Here is an 18,566-nt window from a genome sequence, read left to right as displayed (position 1 = left end):
GAACAGCCAGCCCTGTTTATTTATAGGCCTTTTCAGGAAAAGCTAGCAGGGCAGCGCTAACACGGGAGACCCAGTCCACATTTTAGGGCTTCCTTAAAACAGGCTTCTAAGAGTCATATCTTTTTTTTTTTCCAGAAAAAAAAAAATTTTTTGCCAAACATCTCCTCAATAAACATGTAAACAGAAACAGCTGCTTCAGTCTCTACAAACATCTCATTGTGGCTTCAAAGGCTTGTCTGTGGCGGGCAGCGGGGAGGGTGGGCAAGGGCCATTCTCCTCTTCCTCAGGGGTGTCCTGGGGGTAGACCACGAAACACAGCTCCTGGCCCCAGCGTGTCATGGACTCTGAGGACAGACAGATGGACCTTGGGCCCTGACCTCGTGGGATAGGGGTGACCCCCAGCTCTGGACACCCATTGGGCAGGGGTCTTCAGGGAGCTGCTCCGTCAGTACACATGAGTTCTGGAAACTTGGGGTACATATTGGGTAGGGCCATTTGGCGGCGACCGGGCCCTCCCTGTGTTCCCACCTCAGCTACTACGACACCCAGCTCTGGGCGAGCCTCTAAGAAGGAGGTCCGGTCCACAGGCCCCAGCCCCCTGTGCCACGTGACCTGTGGCTGCCTGGCTCACCTGTGAGTCTGTGCACACACTTTGGTTTGCTTCTCCAGAACACTCCCAGAAAGAAAATGGGCACCCCCGTCAGGATGATGATGACGCCGACCCCACAGACCATGGGCTCTGAGACGAAGCTGAAGACCAGCAGGAAGGCCCAGAAGACCAAGTAGGCCACAGGGATGAGAAGGTTCACCTGGGGAAGGGGTAGCAGGAACACCGATGGTGCAGAGACCCCAGCTGTCTGCACCTCCGACCCTCGGTGGGGGGGGTTTCCTCCCTTCCCTGGGAGCTGGGGCCTGAAGGGCAATTGCAGTCAACTACACCCCGTCTTGGTGACAACCCAGTGTTTTGGAGGCCAATTCGTGGGTCGGGCCATTGGCCAGTTTTGCTGAGGATATTTCAAAGTCTCAGTGGCATGGAGCTCCACACAGTGGTTGTCTGTGGACTTGACACTTGCTCTTGGCTGGAGGTCAGTGGTTTTTTGGTGTTTTACATTTCAGGCACTGAGCATTTCTCCACTTAAGGATTTATACACACATGGTGGAGGGTTTTACTTTTTTTTTTAATTTTGAGATAGAGTCTCGCTCTGTTGCCAGGCTGGAGTGTAGTGGCGTGATCTCGGCTCACTGCAACCTCCACCTCCCTAGTTCAAGCGACTCTCCTGCCTCAGCCTCCTGAGTAACTGGGACTATAGGCATGTGACACCACACTCAGCTAATTTTTGTATTTTTTAGTAGAGACGGGGTTTCACCATGTTGACCAGGCGGATTCTCAATCTCCTGACCTTGTGATCCGCCTGCCTCGGCCTCCCAAAGTGCTGGGATTACGGGCGTGAGCCACTGAGCCCGGTAGGGCTTTGCTTTTAGCTTAGGCTATGGTCTTCTGTGTTTGTGTGGGCTCATGGAATCCTGGCAGCCTTTGTGACCTTGAACAGCTCCTGAGTCTTGTTTTGTTTAATTTTTTTTTTTTTTTTTTTTTTGAGACAGAGTTTCACTCATGTTACCCAGGCTGGAGTGCAATGGTGCGATCTCGGCTCACCGCAACCTCCGCCTCCTGGGTTCAGGCAATTCTCCTGCCTCAGCCTCCTGAGTAGCTGGGATTACAGGCATGCGCCACCATGCCCAGTTAATTTTTTTGTATTTTTAGTAGAGACGGGGTTTCACCATGTTGACCAGGATGGTCTCGATCTCTTGACCTGGTGATCCACCCGCCTCGGCCTCCCAAAGTGCTGGGATTACAGGCTTGAGCCACCGCGCCCGGCCATTTTCTTTAATTTTTTTAGAGGAAGGGTCTCCCTCTGTTGCCCAGGTTGGAGTGCAGTGGCCCTAGCACCACTCACTGAAGCCTTGACCTCCCAGGTTCAAGCTATCCTCCCACTTCAGCCGCCAGAGTAGCTGGGACCACAGGCTTGCACCACCACCTCAGGCTAATCCTTTTATTATTATTTTTTTTGCAGACAGGAGGTCTCATTATGTTGTCCAGGCTAGTCTCAAACTCCTGGGCTCAAGCCATCCTCCCACCTTGGCCTCCCAAAGGTCTGGGATAGGCGTGAGCCCCTGAGCCGCTGTCCCCATCTATACACCGGGAGTATTCAAAGCACTGACCGCACGGGGCTGCTATGAGGAGTGGGTGCCTCAGTGCAAGGAGAGCCCTGAACAGGGCCCAACACTCCACAAAAGCTGGCACCTCCCGCCCCACCTGCTCCTGGTACCCACTGTGGATGCAGGGGTGGCTCTGGCAGCGCCCGGCACAGGGGCCAGCCATCCCAGGGGCCTCACCTTGATCGGCCTGTGGAGTGCTGGCCGCCTCCAGCGCAGCAGCAGCAGGCCCAGGATGGTGACGCCGTAGCAGAGGTAGTTGATGAAGGACACGTAGTTGATGAGCGTGTATGTGTCGCCCACGAGCATGATGATGGCCGTGGCCCCGCACTGGGAGAGGACCTGGGGCTGACGGCCGGCCCCCAGCCTGCCTCCTGTTGCTCCTGCAGGAGCCCTGGTCCCACCCCACACCCCTGCCCCGGAATGGCTCGCCCCTGGCATTACCTGGAAGGTCCCGCATTGCTGGGTAGCCCTGCCTCCACTCCCTGCCTAGCCCAGGTTCCCCAACTTACACAGACGAGGAGGGCGGGGATAGGGGTACAGCGTCTGACATGGATCATGGCCAGCAGGCTGGGCAGGTGTCCCTCTCGGGCTCCAGAGAAGCACAACCTAACGTCGGGGACAGAGATGGGCACCGGCCACACCCTGGGTCTAGGCTCTGGACCTGCTATCCCTCTGAAGTTCTTGCTTCTGACCTCCCTCTCTGATCCCCCACTGGGCGGTTCTTCCCCTCGTCCAACCCGCCTCCCTCTTGCTTTGCTTCCCGGTTGTGATCAGACACTTGTTACCAGTGGGATCATTACCCCAGCTTCAGGCGGACCCCTTTCCCGGCAGATTTCCCTTCCTCTGGCCCCCCGCATGACTAGCGCACACCTGCGCCCCAGCCTTCTCTCCCCACGCCCACCTCTTCCCCCAGTGCAGTTACCTGGAGGAGGTGAACAGGTAGCCATTGATCCCTCCAAAGGTTGACAGTGCCACAGAGACGGGCATGACCCAAGAAAAATAGCCCAGCAGCTTCTCCCCGAAGGTCTGAGTGGGCACAGGAGAGAGGCCGTGTGTGAGGCTGGGGCAGGGGCCTGGGCAGGAGCCGGGGACCGAGCAAGGGACCACTCACCACAGCCACAGCATTGGATGAGAGCAGCTCCTGGGGAGACATGGCCGTGAAGTAGGCGATGTTGGTGAAGGTATACACGAAGGTCACCAGTGGGATGGAGATGAAAATGGCGCGAGGTAGGTTCCTGGGGGCAGGCAGTGGAATGCGTCAGTGTCAGCTCCTGAGGGTGCAGGGCCCTGGAGACCCAGCCACAGGAGCAGCTGATAGCCTCCATGTCTTGTGTCTGCTGAGGGTGTTGGGGCAGGAAAGGGGGTATTGCTGCCCAAGACACAGGGACGCTGCTGTCTGACCTTCCCCACCCCAACCTGGACACAGGATGGGAGATGGGGGAGGGGCCCCATCACATCCTGTGGATGACGAAATTGCATACAGCAAAATCAGCCTGGAAAATTCCCCAAAACGGCCCCAGAGCCCACTTTGCAGACCAAGGGTTTTCCTGGAACTCTCCAGTCCCAGCTGCTCAGCTGCAAAGGTTCGCTGTTGGGATTGCTGGCCGGGCATCAGACGCAGTCATTGGCTTCATTCGTAGGGACCATATTGTGTGCATATGCATCATTTTAGGCCAAATGCAAATCTCTGGATCTATTTACAGCAGGATGATGATATTCAGCCTTTCTGAGGCCCTACAAGGGGCTGTGACGTGTCCATAGCCTGAGAGAACAGGGCCAGGCTAGAATGCAAGCTCCCCCCCGACCACCGGCTTTCTTTCCAGGGCAGCAGGCATGGGACACCGATGACCAGCCTGAGCTGCAGGTGGCAGTGGGGCTGGGCAGAGAGGCTGCCTCTCCCACCAGAGGGCCTGGCTATTTCCCAGGGCCTGGTCAGGGGCCCCACTCACTTTCGGGCGTCAACCATCTCCTCGGTGACATAGTTGAGGAAGTTCCAGCCACTGAAGGCGAAGGAGCCCTGGAGGAAGGCCAGGGCCAGGTGTCCCACGGAGGGCGTCATCCAGAAAGCAAAGGCATTGCTGGGCCTCAGCTCCTCGAAATGTCCTAGGGGGGCCCAGAAGTTGGTGGTCAGCACCATCTCCCCAGCCCGGCCCTCACCCCCACTTGGCCCTACCTTGGAAGATCTGGAGAAGGCCCACGCCAATGATGAGAGACAAGGCCAGCAGCTTCCCGCCTGTGAACACGTCCTGGATGCACGTGGCCCAGCGCACACTGGAGCTGTTCACCCACGTCAGGAGCACTGTGGAGGGAAGGCGGGGATGGGCACTGAGGCTGGGACCTTTCACAGCGGACCACGGCCAAATCCAGCCCAGGTGGCCAGAGAACGGTATCCTCTGCAGCAGCTGGAATGCAAGAACCCTAGACTCGAAGGGAAAATCTCACCCCACTGTCCTCCCGCTCTGGGCAAGGTGGGGCTGCCCAGGCAGGTGGCTGGTCTGGGGAGAGGCCCAAGGGTGATGCTTACTCAGGCAGGCCATGGACAGCATCCGGGAGGCTGCGGCGGGGGGGATGCAGTTGGGGAACACAGGCTGCAGCACGTAGTTGGAGAAGGTCATTGAGATCACGGCCAGGCTGGTGGGGTACATGATGAGGACGGCGCTCCAGAGCAGCAGAAAGCTGGAAGGAGAGGGGGCGGGAGTGGCTCAGGCCGCCTAGAGCCATTCCCGGCCAACCTGGCCCTGATGTGTGCAGCACGGCTGCCCTGGGCCCGGCAGCTGGGGCTGGTGAGGCGACCAGAGGCCCGTGCTGGTCCAGGGAGGAAGGGTTGACCCTGTTGTGGTCTCAGTGCTGCATGTGCAGACTTTCAACAGAGAAGGTGTTACTCATACTTAAATGTTGACAGAGCTGCCGTGGGGCAGGTGCTGGGAACAACATGGGCACCAAACACCTTTCTAATGATGACTACAATGCCCCACCCCCCACCCTTGGACACAGGCTGTTTCCTGAGCTGGGGTCCCTGTCCCCAGACCTCTCAGCTTTAGCCCTGGCTCAAGCAGAGTCCTGTGGCTGAAAATGGGTGACTCTGAGCTGTGGTCCCCCTGAGGAAGACCTATGGGGTGCAGGGACTGGGCCTTCCCAAGAGCCGTGGCTGGGGTGGAGAGCAATGGATGCCCCTTCAACCTGGATCTTGACCCAGGTGGGGCGGGGCTCTGTGCTCAAGGCTGTGAGTCTGACCTGTTTCAGGGGCTCTGTCTGCACCAAGGGATGGGGTGGCCCTAGCCCCTGGCCAGCCCTCCAGGGAAAGGACTGCCTCATCGGGGATGCCAGCCGCCTCTGGATCACCTGCCCCTTGCTCGGTTTCTGGGACATCCTAGCTCCGTGGCCCCCTCCTCCTAGGCATCCCCTCTGCCCACCCCTGCAGGTTGGGTACTCAGAGATGAGGCCCTGGCCCTCTTCTCCCTCCCAATGTCCTCTCCAGGCCCGAAGCATGATTCTTCTGTTTTCTGAGTCTCAGCCCCTTTGAGGACCCTCTCTCCAGAGAAGAGCACCACAGACGCACCCACAGCGGCATGCAAGCTCTAGCAGTTCCTTCCATCCAAGGCTGCCAAGTTAAGGGCCCCTGGCCCATGTCCCTCAGTACAAACTTTGTACTTTTCAGCCCAGATTTTTCCCCTGAGCTCCAGAACACCTAGGAGCCTCTCGGTAGGAAAGTGGGTGCCACCCCTGTTGCACCCACCTCTCCCTGTGCTATGCTGGCTGCCCCATCTCCTCAAATCAGGCTTCTACATGATTTTAGAATCTGCCGGTACCTTTTCGGCTCTTGGCACAACTCAGTTGGACAAATATAACAGGTTCAATCCCCCGATGCTCTTCAAGCCCCGGCGCCTGCCATGAACCCACCCTGACCTCACCTCTAGGTGCAGCAGACTCCCTGTGCACACCTGGGCCACCACACCCTCTGTTCATGCTTCCCTAGTCCCAGGATGCCTTCCTTACTAGTCAGCTAGTCCAGGTGGGGAAAATCTTCCTCTTCCTCCCAGCCTCGGGGCAAACATTGCTTTCCTGGGAGTCCTCCCTAGGAGGCGCACTGCTCTCTTTGCTGGGTGGCTGCTGCCTCAGATCCACTCTCAAAGCAAGGCTCCTCCAGGCCTTAATCCCATTTAAGGGGCTGCTTCCTCGCTGTTCTGCGAGCAGTTTGGGGACAGGGGCAGACCTTTCTATCTCTGCCTCCCAGCCCTAGGCTCACAGTAGGTGCTCAGCAAATGCTCCCTAGTGAATGAAGGAAGAACAGCAAGGTGCTATGGAAAGGGGACCTCTGGCTGGGCATGGTGGCTCACGCCTGTAATCCCAGCACTTGGAAGGCTGAGGTTGCATCACTTGAGGTCAGGAGTTCGAGACCAGCCTGGCCAACCAACATGGTGAAACTCTGTCTCTACTAAATACAAAAAAATTAGCTGGGTATGATGGCGGGCGCCTGCCTGTAATCCCAGCTACTCAGAAAGTTGAGGAGGAGAATCTCTTGAACCTGGGAGGCAGAGGTTGCAGCGAGCCGAGATCACGCCATTGCACTCCAGCCTGGGCAAAAAGAGTGAAACACTGTCTCCAAAAAAAAAAAAAAAGGAGGGGAGTACATCTTACAGGTATATGATAAGAACATCGCACTTCCCTCCTTGCTCCTCATGTAACATGTGGGTTTACCAAAATCGAGGCCCTTCCTTGGCTGAGCACTCACATTGCATAGGGGTTTTAGACAGTAAGAGTCCCCCATCCCTAAGTACAAGGCAGGCGATGGGGTTCAGAGGGACCTCTATTTGAAAAGAGATCAACAGAGGCCCAGGGGCCTGCAGGAGTGCCCAGCACACATCAGTGGGGTGGGATGGGTCTCAGTGCCAACCGCCCTGGCCTCAGAAGGCTGTCTAGCACCCCCACTCCTCTCCATCCACCTCCACGACCTCCCTAGGAAGCTGGAAGCAGGAGTGGAAACTGAGGCCAGGACTCAGCTGGCCATCCCATTCCCGAGGGGGTGTCCCCCTGCCCACCAGTGCCCCACACTCACCCAGCCAGGCCCCCGAAGATCTCTGTGACGTAGGCGTAGTCCCCACCGGACTTGGGGATGGCAACTCCCAGCTCTGCATAGCAGAGGGAGCCCAGAGCCGTCACGCCCCCACCCAGGACCCAGACGAACAGGGCCAGACCCACAGAGCCTGAGTGCTCCAGGACCCCCTTGGGTGAGATGAAGATGCCCGAGCCGATGATGTTCCCTGTGTGGGGAGAGATGGGGAGGCGTCAGGCCTGGGGTTCCCTTCACAGCCTGGCCTTCTTATGGGGATCCACCTGCTGCCAGGAGGAAGAGAGCCTGGGGTGCTTCCTGGAGGAGGAGAAAGGAGGTAGGCTGGAGGTGTGAGATGCCACTGGCCCCAAGCTCAGCAAGTGCCATTCTGGGCTCATCATCTGCCTCTTCCTCAGTCCCGGACATGGGAAATGTCACCTCATCCAGCTGCCCAGGCCCCTCTGCCAGAGATGGGACCTGTCTGACTTCCTCGGCCCTCCATTGCCCCCATGAGATGGGGCCAGCAAAGTGAGGAGGCTGAACCACCTGAGCGACGGCAGGCGGTGGCTCCCCAGGGACCTCACAAGACCCATGCTCGGCCCTTACGTCTGCTTCAGAGTCCCAGGCGTATCAACCTGCAGCCCCTTGTCCTGCTTCCAGCCCACTGGCCAGAGCTGGCCCCTAACGCAGGATTTTGACCACTCTCCTGCCATTTTCCCACTAACCAAAGTCCAAACTCATGGAGTGGCTCAGGAAGTAGCATCTCCTCCATGAAGCCCTCCTTGACCACATCGGGTTTGGAATCCTCTTCCTACTTCAATTTCTTTCTTCCTTTTCCTCCCTCCCTCTGTTCTTTCCTTTTTTTTTTTTTTTTTGAGACAGCTTCACTCTTGTTGCCAGGCTGGAGTGCAATGGCGTGGTCTTGGCTCACTGCAACCTCTGCCTCCCAGGTTCAAGCAATTCTCCTGCCTCAGCATCCTGAGTAGCTGCGATTACAGGTGTGAGCCACCACGCCCAGCTAATTTTTTTTTTTTTTTTTGTATTTTTTTTAGTAGAGATGGGGTTTCACCATGTTGATCAGGCTGGTCTCGAACTCCTAACCTCAAGTGATCTAGCCACCTCAGCCTCCTAAAGTACTGGGATTACAGGCATGAGTCACTGCGCCCGGACTTCTTTCTTTCTTTCAGAGAGGGTTTTGCTCTGTCACCCTGGCTGGAGTGCAGTGGCATGATCACAGCTCACTGAAGCCTGGAACTCTAGGCTCAAGAGATTCTCCCACCTCAGTCTCCCTAGTAACTGGCACTCCATGTGTGTCACCATACCCAGCTAATTTTTTTTTTTTTTTTTTTTTTTTTTTACTTTTTGTAGAGATAGGGTCTCATATTGCCCAGGCTGGTCTGCAACTCCTGGGCTTAAGTGATCCTCCCTCCTCGCCTAGGATTACAGGTGAGTGCCACTACATCTGGCTAATTAAAAAAAAAAAAACTGTAGAGTTGGGTGGGGGGTCCCGCTATGTTGCCTAGGCTGGTCTCAAACTCTTGGGCTCAATCGATCTACCCACTTAGGCCTCCCAAAGTGCTGGGATTACAGGTAAGAGCCACTGTGCCTGGCCTGTCTGCTTTCTGACACAATGGGAAACGTTCAGAGGGGCCAGCTACGGTCTGTAGAGCAGGTTCCCGGGATGAGCAAGACTCTGAGTGCCTGCTGAGCCTTGAGCTCCGCAAAGAGGGACAACGTTCTGGGCTCTATGGGTCTTACCGTCTGTGCACGGGAATCAGGTAACGTCACTGGAGAGTTGCAATAGGGCCTGTCCAAGAAGAAATAAACCTGGAACCTCAGGCCTTGTGAACAGATAGCCCTGGTGAGACCTGCAGCTCAGCCTCCATGCAACGGCCACAGCAGACCGCGTCCTGGGAGGACAGCTCCATCTCCCTCAGAGCAGGGCCCGCCTCCTCCACCTGCTGGGCCCTCAGGGGGCTGGATAAGGTCACCGTTGTAGCTGCCACTTTGCATTCAGTCCTTGTCCACGGTGCTCCCCCACCGCCCCCACCCCCCGCCGACACAGATTTCCAGTCTGGACAGCTACGACACCCCACTCAGTTTTCCGGTCACATCCCAGGAGCCCTAAATACATCCAGATAAGGATGAACTAATTCCTGTGCCCCTACCCCCAGAGATAAGCTGCACCCTTAGTCTATTTCTGGGGGTAGAGAAGCGCCTCCCTCATCTAACAGAGGGGCCCAGGCCTGGGTGGGCTGTAAGGTTTCTAAAGGGCCTTTGAGTTCCCTCCATCCGCCAGCAGGGCCTCTGTTCTCAGGACCTGGCGGAGTGGGATTTGCAGAAAGCCAGGGAGGTTGGAAGCCAGCGGGGGCTGGGTGGCCTTGGAAGGAGCTGAGCATGTTCACGTGGGGAGCATCCCGGGTTCTGAGCCACCCACCCTGCAGAGAGCCCGCCATACTTCTGCCAGGTGGGGCCTCCTGGGTGGAGCTCTGGGGGAAGCCACACCTGGTACCCTATCTTCCAGGGCCGTAACACAAGCCTTGTGCCCAGTGGCTGAAGACTCCGATACTGGGCTCCGTGGGGGTGGGGAAGCCACTATTGTTTTGAATGTGTGGCCTCAGGCCACAGTTCAAGACTTCCTCCGTTGAGGCTTGAAGGACCACCTGCGTTAGTCAGTGTCTCTGGGGTCCTCAGGGGTTTCTCCCTCTGGGCCTAGACCACTTGTCGCATCGGCCCCAGGATCATGTGTGAAGGTGGCAGAAAATTGCATCACACCCCCTCACTGGCTGCTGCCAGCAGTGAAGGGTGGGTGGGGTACTGCACGGAGCAGCCGGGGCCTCAGGCTTGGGCATGGAGGAGGGAGGGGGCTGTGGACAGGGATGGGGGCCCCCATCAATGCTCCAGTGATTACAGGAGAGGTGTGGGAGGAACCAGTGGATTTCCTTTTTTTTTTTTTTTTTTTCAGTAGAGACGGGATTTCGCCATGTTGGCCAGGCTGGTCTTGAACTCCTGGCCTCAAGTGATTCACCCACCTCGGCCTCCCAAAGTCCTGGGATTACAGGAATGAGCCACCGCGCCCGACCAGATCGGTGGAGCTGGAAGGGGGCTGCTGGGGTTCCTGCTCAGTCCCACCCAGTGGCGTGTGAGGGTCTCCCTTCCAGACCTTGTATTCCGGCCGAGCAGATCTACCTGATTCAGGGAGCAGCAATGAAGAAGCCCAGCCCTTGGGGGAACCTGGTTTAGAGGGGCAGGAACTCAGGGAGGAACAGGATGAGGGACGCGGGATAGGCCTGGAGATGCCACTGAGCCCTGTTGGGTGTCTGATCCATGGGTGACCAGAGGGATGTGGGGTCTGAGGCCTCCACATTCCTGTCCACCCAGTGGGATGACAGCTTGATGGGCCCTGCAGGTCCTGTGGGGGCTGGAGCTCTGGGCAGGTAGGCGAGGAAGTGAGTGCCCCACAAGCCGGCCTTCCTAGAGTCTCTGCCACCCGCCCCTTTTCCCTGAGCCTTTGCTGGGTGGCTTTCATCGCATTAAGATGTTTGGCCTGATGGGGCTTACTGGGCTCCTTGGAGGAATGAAGAAAGGACCATTGTTCCCCGCGGCCGCTGCGGTGCGTGCTGACCTATTTCTGGAGGCAGCGGCAGATCACGGAGGTCACAGAGGCGGCCCGTGGAGGTCAAGTCACAGAGCGAGCCACCTCCTGGGGTGTGCGTGTGGGGAATGTGCAGCCTGACTCGGGGAGGGGCAGGGAGGGCCTGTCGGGCCAGGATACTGGCACCCGTCCTCATGCCTTGAAGCACATTCCGGACCTGACTGTGTGACCCATGCCAGTGCTTCCCTTTCAAGCCTCAGTTTCACCATCTGCCAGGTGGGGCCACTGGGCTAGGGGGCAGCAGAGGGCTAGTCCAACCCTGACTTCAGCAGGGAGGATGCACCCTGCATATCTGGGCTGGGCCAAGAGAACAGTCTGCTCAGGGGCCCTGTCCCCGACTGTGGCAGGTCTCTCCCCAGCTCACTGGCCTCCCTGAAGCAACACCACCTCCAGGAAGCTCTCCCTGACTGCCCACCTCGGCCCCTGCAATCTGGACATCACCCCATGCCCACGATACCTGGATGATGGCTGGGAAGGGATTCTTTTATTTGATTTGGGCATTCTCTCAACCCTGTCTGGCACCTCAGAAGCCATGGGAAGTGCTTTTGGATCTCACTACGCACGGCCATCTCCCTTGGAGACCCCCTAGGCAGCCCCATCTTTCCTCTAAGACCTGAGACACCCGGGACCCCAACACCCTGGGGTGATCGGCGGGGACCGGCTGCGACCTGGGTAAAGTCTCTCCCCCAAGTGCACGGGTGTCCTCACATCCTCACAGTTAACCTGTGTCAGGTACCTCTCTCTGGGATGAAGACTGTGACCACTGAGGTCTGGGCAGCACCCCAAGGAGGTGAGCAGGGACATCCAGGATGTGCCTGGAACTGCCACTTGGCCAGCACCCACCTCCAGCCTAACCCACTTTCTTTGGAGGCAGGGGATGGGCGGAAGTGTGCACCCCTCTCCGGCTCATTCAGCCCAGCCAGCCTAGCCCAGCAAACCTTGCCCGGGCCCTGTCTCCTGGCCCAGGCTTGTCATGGTCACTGGTGAGTGCCACGTTGCTGAATGCAACAGTTGAGCCCTTGGCCACGATACTGACTCATCAGCAACAGGTGACAGGTGGCTCGCCTGTCACTCAGCCTCCTGGCCTCCCCCTCGTCTTACTGGCTTCTCCTTTTCAGAATCCCTTATCTTGCATGACTTCTAGACACTGGGTACCCAGGGCTCAGTCCTGAGGCCTCTTCTCTTTTCCTTCCATGGTTTCTTGAAGACCCCATCTATCACCCTGGCTTCTGCTGGCAACTCCTAAATTTATATCCCTAGCGTGGACCGCTCTGCTAAGTGAAACCTGCAGTGAACCACTCAGCAGCAGACACGACAGACTTTCCATGGTCAAAACGGAATTCCCGACTTTCACCTCCTTGCCCCCAAAATGCTCCTCTCAGTCTTTCCTGATCAAGAAATGGCAGAACATCCTCCTGGTTGCTTGGGCCACAACATTGCGTCACCCATGACTCCTCTGTTTCTACCCCCGCCAACATCCATTCCATCACAAATCCTTTGGCTCTCACCTTCCAAACTCGTCCAGAACGGAACCTCCTCCGACACCACGACGGCCACCGCCCTGCCCTGAGCCACTGTGGTCTCTTGCCCGAGACACCCAGACAGCCTCCTGACCGGCCTTCCTCCTCCCACCTCCTCCCCCACAGGCTCTTCTCCAGAGTGAGCCCTGTAAGCCGCACCCCCTCACCCCTCTGCTCAATATCCAGGGCTCCCACCTGGCAGAGAGCAAAAGGCAATGCTCTTAACACAGTTTGCAATGCCCCACACACACTGAACCCCGCCCCAGTCCGACCTGAAATCCACTGCCCCGCTGTCTGCATCCTCCTTCCTGGTTTGACTGTCTGGTCTTAGCACTTAACAAGACACGCATTTGGCTTGTGCATCTTGTCCGTGAGACTCCCACACCAGGATGTCAGCTCCAGGACACGGATTTTGTCTGTCTTGACCCCTGTGATGTCTCCGGCATGTAGGTCAGTGCCTGACACCATTCAGTATGCAGTGGTTGAATAGATGGCTGGGTGTGCCCAGAACTGGTAGGCCCCCCAAATTATAGTTAGAAACTGAGGCTGCCACCTGCCCTGGGGTCAGATGCATGCCGAGGGCATCTGACCCCAGGGCAGGTGGCAGCCTCAATTTCCCCACCTGTAAATAGGACTGTGGTGGGGAACAGGCAAGCCCCGACATAGCTGTATGCCTCCCCAGGGCCCCGGGGAGGAGGGGCTGGAGTTCTGCAGAGGTCCATCCTCCTGGGAAGCTCAGGCACCTGCAGACCTGGAGACCAGGGAGGGTCCTGCCTGAGACTGGGTGAGCAGGGATCGGTTCCTGAGAAGCTGAGGTTCATGATGCCAACTCCTGAGTCCCTGAACACACATCTGACCCACAAACCCTTGCAGGGGCTGGATTCTCAAGCCAAAGAGAGAGCAGAGGAAGGGCCTGGTCAGCAGACCCGGGGGTAACTCCCACTTTGGAGGATGTGGGTGTGTTCCTTGGGTTGTGGATGCCACGAGGGAGCTGGCTAAGGTTGCTGGGTCAGTATGAGAGGTCTTATGAGTCCAGCCACTGAGGGAGGAGCAGACTCCCCGAGCTGTCTGTTTGTCCACCCATAGTGGAGTGGGAACTCAGTGAAGCCTAGTTGGACAAGCTCCCAGCTCGGTCCCCAACCCTCCCCCCTCCAGGGCTCTGACTCTGGCCCCAATTTGCCCAGCATCAGAGCAGTATAAAGGGCACTGGGGCCAGGCGCAGTGGCTCCCACCTGTAACCCTAACACTCTTGGAGGTTGAGGTGGAAGGATCACTTGAACCCAGGAATTTGAGACCAGCCTGGGCAACATGGCAAAACCCAGTCTCTATAAAAAATACAAAAATTGGCCAGGCGTGGTGGCGGGCACCTGTGGTTCCAGCTACTTGGGAGGCTGAGGCAGGAGGATTGCTTGAGTCTGGGAGGTTGAGGCTGCAGTGAGCTATGATCATGCCACTGCACCATAGCTTGTGTAATAAAGCAAGACCTTGTCTCAAAAATAATATAAAATAAATAAAATAAAATGAAATAATAAAGGGCACTGGACTGGGAATAAAGTCCAAGTCTGGTTTCGAACCCTAAGCCTACTACTTGGAGTACTATCATTTCACTTCCAACCTTAGTTTCCACCTCTGTAAAATTCCTATCCTGCAAGGTGGACATGAGATTCAAACAAAATAAAAGAAGAACACATTTTCTTTTCTCTCTCTTTCTCTTTTTTTCTTGAGATGGAATTTCCCTTTTGTTGCTCAAGCTAGAGTGAAATGGCTCGATCTGTGCTCACTGCAACCTCCACCTCCTGGGTTCAAGCGATTCTCCAGCCTCAGCCTACAGAGTAGCTAATTTTATGTATTTTTAGTAGAGATGGGGGTTTCACCACATTAGCCAGACTGGTCTCGAATTCCTGACCTCAGGTGATCTGCCCACCTCGGCCTCCCAAAGTGCTGGGATTACAGGTGTGAGCCACCACACCTGGACAGAACACATTTGCATAAAGTGGTAAGAGGTGTTTTTTTGAACAGATAATTGGATGTGACTGTCCTACAGAGCCTCTGCCTCAGCCAGCTCTACCTCCTCCAGCCTGGCCAATTCCCTTCCAGCTGCGCTTGTGGTGGCCAGCAGGCGCTACCCAAAACACACTTGACATGAGTCTCACGCCGGCCCATAGCCCGCCCTCCCAGGTCTTCCCATCCTTGAAAGCCTCACTTCCCAGTTTGAGCTGTAGCAGAGGATATATGTAAGACAGAGTGATAGAATCTTCTAGAAGGGTCAATGTGGAAGTTTTGGAGATAACATGTTCAGTAACTAGTAACAAACAAGGTAGGTTATGAAGCAGGACTTTGGGAGGCTGAGGCAGGCATATCACTTGAGGTCAGGAGCTCAGAACCAGCCTGGCCAACATGGTGAAACTCCATCTCTACTCAAAATACAAAAATTAGCTGGGTATGGTGGTGTGTGCCTGTAATCCCAGCTACTTGGGAGGCTGACGCAGAAGAATTACTTGAACCCCGGAGGTGGAGGTCGAAATGAGCTGAGATTGTGCCATTGCACTCCAGCCTGGGAGACAGAGTCAGACTCTGTCTTAGAAAAAAAAAGAGAAGGAGGACGTCAAGTTCTCAAGACTTTCAAAGCTAAAATGTGACACTTGCAGACATTTTTGATTCTGACCAGGCTCTCCAGGGTATTGGTGGAGAGAGAGTGAGCCCACCTGGGGTAGAAAGGTAGGGTGGGCTGGGGAGGGGAGACCCTTAGGACATCAGGAGGGGAGGGTGTGCCGACCCCGGCTCAGTCCTCCCTTGCCCAGTCCCCACCTCCTGTCACCTTCTGGTTGAGGTTGATCTCTCCTTGCTTTTTCCTGCACCGTCCAGCTTCTTGCCTGCTGTAACCCTCCAAAGCACCCCAAGCCAGGTTAAGACCACAGCTCCTCAAGACCACCGCTGAGTGCCCCGGGCTTGGATTCTGTAGCTGAATCCACCATCCTTGATTGACCAAGTGGCCCTTCACCCTGGCTCGGTCTTCAAGGTTTGGAGGCCAAGGTAGTGGACCTGGCACAGCAGGAAGGAACTGAAGGGCTGGGGAGTTGTCAGGGCAGACCTGGGCTGCATGGAAACTTCTGGGTCTGTCCTGGGGGGAGGGTGATGGTGGAATTGGCCTTCTTCACTCCCAGCACGGCCACCACCACCAGGGCCTCCTTCTGGGGAGAGAGGAGCTGGGCAGCCTCCCTGTGACTTGGGGAGGATGGGATGTGGGGAGGGGAGAGTAGGAGGACAGGTCAAGGATGCTGGGCTTAGCTGAGGAGCCCAGGCACAGCCGTGTCTCTCTGCACCTGCCTGGTGCTTATCGCTGGCTCTGGGCATGGTCTCAATCCTGTGACTCAACCATGATGTGTGAGCTTCCCCTTCCCCAGGGGACAGCTCCTGGAGAGGGTGTGGGTCAAGAAAAAGCGCTAATCAGCACCCTGGCCAAATCTCCGGGACCAGCCCTTCCTTCCAGCAGACAGTCAGGCAGGGGCATCCTAGGCCAAGAAGCTCCCAGGGCCAGGTCAGGACCAGGTTCTGGGAGACAGCATTCTACGGGGAGGGGGTGAGATGGTGGAGAGACCTGGCCAGGGGTTGTGTTCAGGGGCCACTCTGGATGTGAAGAGCTGCTAAGGTCGGGTGGAAGAGAATGAGCTGAAGACCCTGGGTCTGCCCTACTGAACGGGGCCCCAATTTTCTCCATCTCTAGGGATCTGAGGGTGGGAAGGCGGTGAAGACACAAGTGCTCTCACTGTCAAGGGACTGGGAAGACTGGCTGGTGGTAAGGTGAGAACAGTCAAGGCCCCAGGTAGTCATCCCACCTCTTCCTAACCCACCTCTCCTGTCCCTCCCTGGAGGGGCTCAGAGGCACCCTGTGTAGACAAAGAAACAAGTCTGGATTAGCCAGTATCTATGACTTGGGACAGAGAATGGAAAAATACCATTACCATTCCCATGACCCCTGAGCTCACTGCCTACCCAGAAACCCCTATGTGGAAGCAAGACATGGACCTATTCTTAGGTGGGGACACTGGAGTCTGCCCCGTCTGTCTGGGATCCCGGCCCAGGGAACGGGCTGGCCTTCTGGAGGCCGTGTCTGCCCACGGCTGCCACCTCCCCCCAGTCGCTGGCTAACCCGCCCCCTCTCCTGGGTCCTGCAGTCATTGCGTGCTCTGAACCTCCGTCCTCTCTGCGCCGGCTGCGCTTGTCCACTCTACCCACAGGCCCTCCTGCTTTCCAAGAATAAGTCACTGCACTGCGTGGCACCCGGACCCTGCACACAGTAGGGACTCAGACTGACCCACAGTCAGAACTTGGGGAGCTCAGCCTACCGCAGCCTGACCGGCCCCTACACTCCTCAAGTTCCTGCCGCTCAATGCAGGACTGCAGTCATGGCCATTTCACAGATGAGGAAACTGAGGGTAACTTCCTTGCAAAAGCCCCACAGCGAACTTGACTCAGGAGTCCAGCGGTGGAGGGGACCCAAAACTCCCCCAGGTACAGGCGGCCGGAAGACGGGGACACGGAGCTTTGGCACCCTAGGCTCTGCGAGCAGTCATTGTGTGCTCTGAGGCCAGACCACAGGTGCCCCAGGCAGACCCGTCCGAGCGCCCGGAGAGGGGGCGCCCCTCTTTCGGAGCGGCTGCGCCCCTCATTTGGCCTCCGCCCGGCGCCCACCCGCCTGGGTCCAGCTCACCAATGATGATGGTGCAGGCGCTCAGCAGCCCGATCTCCTTCTTGAGCGCCACCCGCTCCGAGGCGCCGGGGCCGGGGCCTGGGACGCGGGAGGGCGAGGGCGCAGGCCCTGGGTTCCCGCGCCCGCTCGGCTGCTGCGTGTGGCCGGCCATGTCGCTGTCCCGCCGCGTCCCCGCTCCCTGCGCTGCCCCGTCTGTCCGGCCGGCCGCCAGTCCGTCCGTCGGTCGGTGCGCTCGCGGCCCTCGCTGCCGGGACAGCGCCCACAGGCGGGCGCATGCGCTGGCGCCGGGCCCGGGACTGGGGGCCCCGGGCGGCCCTGGGAGGGGCGGAAGGAGGGCCGGCCCGCAGCCCCCACCCCCGCCTCCCTTAAAGGGAACGCCCCCTCCCCCAGTCCTGCCCTGGGAAGGAAGGAAAGGACTTGGGGCAGATCTAGGAAGGACTTCCCAGTTGGGCGAAGGAAGGGGCCCTCCCGTTGCTTGAGTGGCATTCATTCTTGGGTGGGGTAGGGAAGCACAGCTCCAGGCGAGACAATCCTTGCCCCCTGGGAGGCCGAGGGGGACGGCAAGAATAGCAGGTGACTGCGTGTGGGGGTCCAGTGTGTGCCCCCTTTAGTACTCCATGCCCGCACTCTGTGTGTGTGTGTGTGTGTGTGTGTGTGTGTGTGTATGTGTGTGTGTGTGTGTAGGAGACAGCCCGCAGGTGGATCCATTCTACTGATGGAAGTTGAGGCCCAGAGATAAGCAGCGATCGCCCAGCAAGCGTAGGGCTAAGGCCAAACCCTTTCTGGTGCCGCTTTGGTTCCCAGGCACCTCCTTGGCTCCCAGGCGGACAACTTCAGGAGGGGTGGGGGCTGAGTTCTGGAACTCCTCTGAGGGATCCAGGTGTCCTATGCACCCTGGGTCAAAGGCCTGAAGGTCGGGGTGAAGACCCTGGGGGCCCTAATCCTCATCACGGGGACCCTGGCCTTTGGGGAGCCCTGGACATGGCTCACCTACCCCACCAGGCTCTAGGTCACCCCTGGCCTCAGGTACCCACTAAAGGGTCCTCGTGATCAGAGTGAGAGGTGAGCGGACTAGAACTCCGGCCTCTGGCGCAGGTCTAGCGCGGTCCAGCCCGGCGCGAGGAGGCCCGGCTACCTGGAATGCCCGGGAGACACGGAGAAGTGGGCTGTGGTCGCGGGAGAGGGTCGGGTGTGCCGGGTCCGAGGAAGGCTGCCTCCTCCCGGAAGCCGTCCGGACTGTGCAGCCCAGGCCGGCGGAGCAGATCCAGGGGGGCCGCGTCGGGGCCACCGGGGCGGCGGGCGGGGCGAGCCTGGCACGGTGCGGCAGGCGGCGGAACAGCCTTTGTCTCTTCCTGGCGGCTGCCGCGACGCGCCGTCCCTTGCATGCGGATGAGGCCGCGCCGGGCGCCCCGT

General features: G+C 57.9%; 1 protein-coding gene across 1 annotated transcript; it reads right to left on the bottom strand.

The window, feature by feature from the left end:
* Positions 1–17,445, bottom strand: SLC7A10 (solute carrier family 7 member 10). The gene is made up of 11 exons (XM_032249134.1): positions 17,154–17,445; positions 7,274–7,478; positions 4,742–4,893; positions 4,391–4,516; positions 4,167–4,320; positions 3,329–3,452; positions 3,140–3,243; positions 2,727–2,823; positions 2,395–2,544; positions 632–809; positions 1–344 (listed from the first exon to the last, which is right to left on the bottom strand). The coding sequence occupies exons 1-11, from the start codon at positions 17,302–17,304 to the stop codon at positions 214–216; spliced, it is 1,572 nt and encodes a 523-aa protein (XP_032105025.1). The 5' UTR covers positions 17,305–17,445; the 3' UTR covers positions 1–213.
* Between the last annotated feature and the right edge of the window lie 1,121 nt (positions 17,446–18,566).

The sequence above is a fragment of the Sapajus apella genome, unplaced genomic scaffold, assembly GCF_009761245.1.
Source record: "Sapajus apella isolate SASKATOON/1434 unplaced genomic scaffold, GSC_monkey_1.0 scaffold68, whole genome shotgun sequence".
Lineage (NCBI taxonomy): Eukaryota > Metazoa > Chordata > Mammalia > Primates > Cebidae > Sapajus > Sapajus apella.
The sequence above is the reverse complement of the archived record's forward strand: the minus strand, read 5'-3'. Positions and strand labels throughout refer to the sequence as shown.